Genomic DNA, 8,944 nt, shown 5'->3' on the forward strand with positions numbered 1-8,944 from the left:
GGGACCCGCCATTGATTAGCAGACCATCACCTGCTGTTAGCATTCCATTGACTCCCATTCATTTTGGCGTCACTTTGACAGCGAATAACTTTACATCTGAGGCGTTTAAAGACTCTATTTGTCCATTATTTATTTCTAAAGAAACACGAAAATGTATAAAAGGCTCCATTACCTTGTATCTTACGTTATGGGCCCGTAGAAGCAGTTTTTGTAAAAATAGGCTAATGATTGCGTCATAACCACGCGACTCTCTGTCACACAGTAGAGAGATTACCGTATGGACAGAGGAGAAGCTCGCGGGCAATCGGGGGGACGTGGAGGCAAAATGACAAAATAATTAATCAAAATACCTAGCAAAAGTTGCTCCTGCTCCTAACTCATGGACAGCTCATACTCACGCTCTCCGTCTCTGCAAGATTCGGAAGGGACTATTCAGATTTCTCTTGGCACAGCTACTAGAAGACAGACAGGTTGCTCATGTCACATCTACGTCGTCAAGCTCAGTTTGAGTCTGCGCAGTCGCTCAGCCATCAGGAAGTGAGAGCTTCTAATTGACTTCACTTTTCTCCGTTGAATCCAATGGGGTCGCTGTGTCCATTTCTTTGTCTATGGTGTGAATGGGGATCGTTTTGACAATGGTGTCGTCAATTTGCGGAAAACTCAAAGGAAAAACTTCTCAGTTTTAAGCATATCGTTGTCGTGTAAATGTACCTTGATACTGCACAGGGAACACTGATAAGCCTCTCCCGGCAGTCCTATCAATAGAAACTTTAGGTATGACCTTTGAGCAGGGCTTTCTGATGGATTCTGGTATCTCATCAGAGGTTACAGAGACCATCCTGAATGTGAGAGCTCCCTCTGTGAAGAGACTGTGTGCTTTTTAAGTGCCAGCTGTTTGCGTCCTGGTGCAGGACATGCATCTTGAGTCCAGTTCTCTGCCCTGTTGGTTCAGTACTGGAGTTTCTTCAGAAGTATTTTTCTGCAGACGATGCCCCTGTGTCACGTTTGGTTATGTTTCATTTCATTTTCTTGTTTCATTTCTGTCATGTGATCCCCCGTTCTAGTCATGTGATCCTGCCATGTGTTCTGTGTTGTCATGTTGTCATTGGTTCATTGTTTCATTGTTTCATTGTTCAGAGGTGTCCCTTGTCTTGTCATTAGTCTTGTGTGTATTTAAGCCCTCATGTTTGTCTTGTAACTACAGTATACACTCATTAGAGTATTAGTAGACTGTTAGGGTTAGTACAATACGTTGACGTATCTAGTATTAAGCACACAGTCTACTAATACTCTAATGAGAGTTAGTTGACATGTAGTTGCAATTATGCTTATTAGAATGTCTAAAGTGGACTATCAAAATAAAGTGTTACCATTAACAATTCCTAATATGAATTCCTAATCTTAATTGTTTAGTGATTTATTGATGAACCGTTGGCTATTTAACTCTTAAATGTTCTGCCATTGAATAGCAAAATATTCTAATATTCAAAAAAGAAAATATTTTTTTGTTGAATGATATCTTTTAAGACATTTTAACATTCAAAATTATTTGGTAAGGCCACTTTAGAGCATTAAAGATGAGTGTTTCAACTGTACCATGGTTCTACTGTACCTGACATGGGTACAACTGGGACAAAAGTAGTTCTTGTCTGTGGTAAATATTAACTATTTCTAGGTATTATTGATCATAATTTCTTCAGTAGACAAATAAATGAAATATCACATGAAAAAAGTACATGTTTTGTGTGGTAATGTATAAAGCAAACTGTACTCCCAACTGTACTCTGTCTACTCTAAATTTTAACCAGACTGCTGAGTAAATGTACAACAGAATGCATGCTAAGTTAATCTTATATGGTGTGTTATTTAACCTGCATAATAGAACATATTGACTAGAATTTCACAGGAATTTTTCCATTATAAATTGCTTATTTGTGAAATGCTATAGACTAGGCTAGAAATCCCACATTCATGATATCAGAAAAGGTTAGTTAGTAGATGTTAGCAGAACGTTCCTGTGGGGAGGGCTGTTTAAACTTACGTAACGTGTTGTTTTATGGCTGAGTGCAAAGCACAAGGAAAAGGGTGAACAGAATATCAAATACAGCACTGAATAGCATTGAGTAGAAGTCCTGTTTGCATTTTGAGGAACACAAGAAAGCTTCTAGGAGAGTGGAAGAGAAGACAGGATTGAGACTTAAGAAAATTAAAACACTTTTCCCCATAATGGAAATCCCTGATATGGCTTCAGTGAGTAAATAATTCTCTTTCAAGTGTTTTACGATAGTATAAGAAATGAATATGTCTGTTAGGTATTTCAGATGTGAACAGTTTTATATACATTAGCATATTGTAGTTTTTAAAGAACAATTTTGAGGGTTTGATACACAATTGCAGGTGCACTGTAACATACAGTAGACCACACACAAGTATTTGCAAATTTATCCACATTTCTTGACATACCAATATTCAACATTAAATGTATTGCATTAAATAACATTTTTTATTCCTAAAAGTGAATACAGTAGGGGACTGTTCGTTTTTTATTTAAGAGGCCACCGGAGGAGTTTTGAGATCTGTTGTCAAAAAATACATGACCCTCCCTTCGCCAGCAATACATTTTTCTATGACCCTCCAAAATGATTGTGAAACAAAGGCATGACCCTCCCAGATAATTTATTGATAAGCCTACTTCTGTACTGGTTTGCGCTTGGCAAAGATGTTCAAATAGCCATTGTTTTTTTGTTTTTTTAAACCATAAACTCTTGCTTTCTCATCTTACTAGGGCTGTAACGATAGACCAAACCTACGATTCGGTTCGTATCACGATTTTTGATTTTAGATTTGAAAAAAATCATGTTTTCGGTGCGGTGTGACTCGTTCAACATGTGGGTGGCGCTGCCAACAAAGCATCTAAAAGCTGTCACAAAGAACCGGCAAAAGTAGTGATTATGAATATGTCAAATATAGCAAGGAGACATTTTAATTGTTTATTAATAAACAAGTGTTTTCTGTGTCGACTGCAAAGATGAAGTAGACGATGCGTCGCGATCTTCGCAGAACGCGCCAGAGAGAAATGCACATTTCATAAGCAGAAAGCAGTCTGTTTTCTTTCGTTATGAATTGTTCTGTTTAAAAGTAGACATTTCAAGCTTTCTATATATTTCTCAGGTCTGTGAGGCAAGTAGCATACCTTACGCTGACTGAGTTTCGGTTCATTTATGAGACAAGAGTCCAGTTCACTCGCCCGCGCCTCCGTGTCATGATTATCTATTTTCTACTATATTTACTTCTTATTTATTAAATCCAGATGAAACATTGATTAAAATTAAGATACAAATATTAAAAAAACGAAATTCACTTTAAAGAAAGGCTTTGTGCTTTCTGTTTGAGGTCTCTGTGAAATTTTTAAAGTCGCTTTCAGAGCAGTCATGTCCGAGAACTGTCACGCCCATAACATTGGTTTTTTTCTTCTTTTTTTTTTCACTCACATAAATGCGAACACGAAAAATTAAATAAAAATAATATTTTATGTTCTGTGGAGGCCGATCTTTATTCATCCGGTGAGTATATATCTTTTGGTTTGCACAGTGTAATTTATAGAATTAGGCTACTAAAAAATATTTTGCCACCTAAAAGTTAAAGATTTTTTGTGTCACGTCACATGTGTATTTCCCTCATATTAAATATAAAACGCATGTGTAGACTGATATTTTTCTAATGTCTTGACTCCTTTCAGACGTTTCAAAATATTGGTATTAAATGCATTTTCTGAGAATTTATATTTCAAGTTTTGACTGCAAATGTCACGTCCATAACACTGGAATCGCCCAATTTTAACGAATTTATCCTCAACTAGTTTTTGTGGTGTAGGTCTACGTATTTTATTATGTTAAATTAAATTGCTTTAAAGCTTTGCCGGGTAAACATTTCTTTGGCATTCTGTTCTGACATGATGCACTTTTTCTAAGCGCGAACTGAAGTGTGCGCGCACTGTCAAACAGCGCCAAACTGGATTTTTGTTGGGTCAGACCCATCTGATATCGAAGGGGGGCTGATAACGCGAGATCAACATGGAGCTAAATGGAAAAAAATAGCACCAAACAAGCCACTTTAAAATGTTGCTGTTTTCATGAATATAAAAGTTGGGTGACCCTCCCCCTAGACTAAAAAAAGTTGGATGACCCTCCCCTCAACAAAGAATAAAAAGACATGACCCTCCCCTATTTTCCTCCGATGGCCCCTTCCATAAATACCGAACGGTCCCTAGATGAAAATAAAAACATAATCTACTGGTAATGCAAATGTATCTGAAATCTTGCTGTTAACAGGATTTAACATTGTTTTTATATTGCCAGTGATTAATCTCTAATGATTGCTCAGTTCAGTGAAACTTTAGCATTAAAGGTAGGGTAGGTAGGATTTTTCTAAAAAAAAAACATTCCAAATTTGTTTAAACTGTCTTTATATACCAATACATAATTAAAATATAAGTACTCTGAAAAAGAGAGTATAAAAATCGAGTGTCTGTAGACCTCTCACGACTGTTGTAAACACAGCTAATTATTTCCATTCACTCCACCCCCTCCCTTCTGGGCTCCTTCCAAAGCCACGCCCCCAAAACACATGAACGCGCGACGCCAAACGCTCAGGCTCAGCTGGAAGACGCATTTATTTACCTGAGACGAGTGCAGAGGAAGGAGCGCAGTGCATGCAGTGACATCATGTCAGAATCACATGTAATAAAATACCTAACTTTATCACTATAAATATAAACAAATAAGATGGCTTTTAGTACTCACTATCAAGCTAGCATATCGATACTGGTAAAGTTTAAAATATATTTTGTTTGATTCGGTAACGAGTTATATTTAGGCTATAGGTAACGAGCTATATTTATAAGGCAAAGCTAAAAACAGGTTGCATTGATACACATTTTTCCATTACCATCAGTTAAACTGTGATGAAGGTGAATTTCGTGTAAGATTCATAACATATACGGTGTTTTGCATGTAAGTGTTTCCATGATGAAAACATTGTTGACTCTGATGAGGACTAACGTTACACTCCGGTGACAAGTACCGCATCGTCGGTTCAAGGACAGGTCCGGGGTCGAGGGCGAAGCAGAGGAGGTCGTTCAAGAGTGCGGGAAACCAGGGTCCGAGGAAGTAGTTTTTGCCTTGTTTGCCTTCGCTGACTGCATATGCAGGTGCTTTGAATTTTGAATGCTCTTTCTCTGCCATAATTTTACTCTTCGTAGGTTCCGCGCCTCTCTTGCACTCCCCTCAAATCAAACGGGTGCGCGCGCATATGGGCAGATCTAGCAACAGTGGTGGTAGCCTTGGTTGCGAGAGTGAGTGACAGTCGGCCAAACCAATCAATTGTTTCGTCCCGGATGGAAATAATGAGCTGTGTTTATTGCAGATTAAAAGGTCTACAGTCACTCGATTTTTAAACTCTCTTTTTCAGAGCACTTACATTTTAATTATGTATTGGTATATAAAGACAGTTTAAACAAATTTGAAAAAAAGTTTTTTATAAAAATCCTACCTACCCTACCCTACCTTTAAACTAAAACTTTTTCTATTCTGCAGCTAAAACTGCAGAGTCGACCAGAGATGTTTGATTTTGAGGGTATTTCTATGACTCGCTTTTTCACTGACAACTGGGAAAAGTTGCAAAACTTTCAAGCAAGACCTGATGACATTCTCATCGCCACTTATCCCAAAGCAGGTGAGACTAATGCTTGAAGTTTTTCTTTAATTTAATTTGGCTAGAATGCTGACTTTGCTCTTAATAGCTTACTGTTAACTTAACCATTAGACAACACTATAGACAGGATCATGTATTGTCTTTCCAAACTGACCTTTACAACTCCTTTTCCATTGTATTGCCAGGTACCACATGGGTTTCTTATATACTGGACCTTCTGTATTTTGGTAATGATGATCTGGAGCGTCAGACTTCCCAGCCTATCTATATGAGAATCCCATTCCTGGAGTCATGCTTTCAAGAGTTTTCAACAGGTCAGAGCAAAGTCAATCATTTTATTTAACTACATTTTAAACAAATGAAAATATAGCTGCAAGCAGCGATGATGGGCCCAAGCCCCAGCGCAACCCCCACCCCGGTTTACACTATCCCGATTTACTGCAGCCAGGGACCCCAGGCAATAACATGTAATTTTGTAACAGAATAATAGAGGTTTTTTTAACAAATGTAATTTTACTCTGTTTATTAATGTTATTCAAAACATTCAATGTGTTTTTGGAGGATTTATGATATATTTTAAATTTATATATAATAAATTTAAAATGTTTTTTTTTTTTTAATAATAATAATAAAAAGTAATAAAAGTATTAATATAAGTAATAAAAAGCGAGCCGAGACGAGGTGAGTCGAGTCGAGTCGAGTTGAGCTGGCACTGGTAATGGAAAAGCGCCATTAGTAGACTGTCAAAGCCTGTCTAACAGTCTACAGTCCATACACTAATGGGAAGTAGTTGACATGTAGTTGCAAAGTTAAATTTAGTTAGTAGAATGTCTAAAGTGGACCATCGGAATAAAAGTAATCCAGATTCTTTTCATCTAATTTTCATAGTAATTTGCACCTTTTCATCTGTTCCAAGATAGCTGGAATGTAAAATGTTGGAATGTAAATTATAAATTGTTTATAAAAGGCCTCAAATGGGTTTTGGCATAACCACAATGATAATGACACTTCTAATTATCAGTTACAGGGACAGAAATGGCTGATAATCTTCCCACCTCTCCTCGTCTCATCAAAACTCACTTACCTGTTCAATTTGTACCCAAGTCCTTCTGGGAGCAGAACTCAAGGGTAAAGTACTGCGGTTCTTTGTAATCATATCTGCCAAAATCTGACATTCTATTTGGATATTGTCTTCATTTAGATTTAAAAGAATAGCTTTTGAAACTACCTTTTCAATAAATGTGACCAATGAGAGACTTGCTTATGTCTTGAGGTTTCTAATAATTTCCATGCAACTAATTTGAAACTTGAGTTCTCTGAAAAGTGTAAATGTTGCTCTGTAGGGCTACCAAAATATTGCGTGTCAACAAAGCCTGAACCAGTGGGCCACTTTCAATACTATCTACTCTATAGACAAATTGAAAAATGGCAGGTGTTTGTGAAACTTGTTTGGAAATAGTCACTATGCAAGGAATTACGTTTGGTCCCGCTGGTGGAACAGAAATTACTCACTGCAGCTTTAATAAAAGTGAAGTAGTTCTGAAATTAATGTAATGAAATTGTAACTCTCTGGATAGTTTTGCATAATACAACATAGGCCTATATCATAGCAAGTCCTGTGTCATGTCATAATATATATTTTTTTCTTTCACTTATTCAGATTGTGTATGTAGCACGTAATGCAAAAGACAATGCAGTTTCCTATTTTCATTTTGATCGAATGAACATGGTACAGCCTGAACCGGGAGACTGGAACAGCTTTTTACAGAAATTCATGAAAGGGAAAAGTAAGTAGATTGATCAATCACAGCTTGGGTGCAATCTATAATTTTAATGTCTTGATTAAAAAGGATGTTATAAATATAACATTGAGAATGTAAATATATTTAGTTTAATTACAACCCCTACATTATCAATGAAGAACTTTGTCTTGGAGGTTTTGTTTTAACATCAGTAATTTCCCGCCAGATGTGTTTGGTCCTTGGTATGATCATGTCAGCGGATGGTGGGAGAAAAAACAAACGTATTCTAACCTACTGTACTTGTTTTATGAGGATCTGGCTGAAGTAAGTTAAATTCACAAAGTGACATTTTTTATCAAGTGTAAAATCAGTGTTAAATGTGTCTAAATTTTCCTGGTCTTTTCCAGGACACTGGACGTGAGGTGGAACGTTTGAGCTCCTTCTTGGGTTTGTCCACTTCAGTCGAAGAAAGGGAGAAAATAACAAAAGGGGTTCAGTTTGATGCCATGAAACAGAACAACATGACCAACCATGTCACAATCCCTTTCATGGACTTCAAGATCTCACCCTTCATGCGGAAAGGTTAATAAACCGCTGAATCCTCTAATTATCTCCTTCTGAGTTCTGTCCTTTGACTTGCTTTTCTCTTCTTGTTATTTGTGTTCCAAAAGGTAAAGTTGGAGACTGGAAATGTCACTTCACAGTGGCACAAAATGAACAGTTTGACGAGATCTACAAACAGAAGATGAAGAAAACCACAGTCAGATTCCGCACAGAGATTTAATATTTAATTTGAGTTCTAGATCTTGCACCAGAATCAGATTAATTGCTGCTCTTCTGTTTTCACATAGAGCAGTGGTTCTCAACCTTTCTTGGGCCAGCACCCCCCCCCCATCCCCCTTCAAATAAAATGTAGTTTAATTGTCTTTCCTGAATCTTAATGTTTATTATTCTGTGTTTATTATAATTAGGCTTATTACTATATTTACACTATCATTCAAATATTTAGGGGCAGTACAATTCTTTTTATTTTCATATTAAAGAAACTGATACTTTCATTCCGCAATGATTCCTTAAGTTGATTCAACAATAAATGTAATAATTTGATTTACAAAGTTTTTTTTAAGACTCGTTGGTGATTTTTCAGTGCTGTAGTCTTTGGCAATGTTAAGTTTCCTTTAAAATTATATCTGACATACCCTGCTGCCCCAAAGGTTAAAAAGACTTGTTACAAAACTCTGTTTAGGATATATCCATATGGAAGTTTTACAGATACGTTTGAACAGTTTGTTCTTCCTTTTCTAATACTCTTTCAATTTAATATTACCCCTTAGTTTTAGAAGATGTCCTGTTTTTTAAGACTATATTTAATACCCAGTTCTCTATCAGTCGCGCACGTTCGACGTAACGTCAGCGTGACGACATAATTGGGATCACTTCAGGGAGCCCTATCATCTTCGTGTGTCGACAGAACGAGTCAATGAATGTTG

At 36.8% G+C, this 8,944-nt stretch overlaps 1 protein-coding gene across 1 annotated transcript; it reads left to right on the forward strand.

Moving 5' to 3' along the window:
* The first annotated feature begins 1,964 nt into the window (after positions 1-1,964).
* On the forward strand, positions 1,965-8,569 carry LOC311066113 (cytosolic sulfotransferase 3-like). The gene is made up of 8 exons (XM_084087118.1): positions 1,965-2,250; positions 5,595-5,733; positions 5,898-6,026; positions 6,734-6,840; positions 7,373-7,499; positions 7,681-7,778; positions 7,862-8,036; positions 8,126-8,569. Exons 1-8 carry the CDS (start codon positions 2,227-2,229, stop codon positions 8,236-8,238), a joined length of 912 nt encoding a protein of 303 aa, XP_083943244.1. The 5' UTR covers positions 1,965-2,226; the 3' UTR covers positions 8,239-8,569.
* Positions 8,570-8,944: the final 375 nt, after the last annotated feature.

This window comes from Abramis brama (genome assembly GCF_963993115.1).
Source record: "Abramis brama genome assembly, chromosome: 16".
Taxonomy (NCBI): domain Eukaryota; kingdom Metazoa; phylum Chordata; class Actinopteri; order Cypriniformes; family Leuciscidae; genus Abramis; species Abramis brama.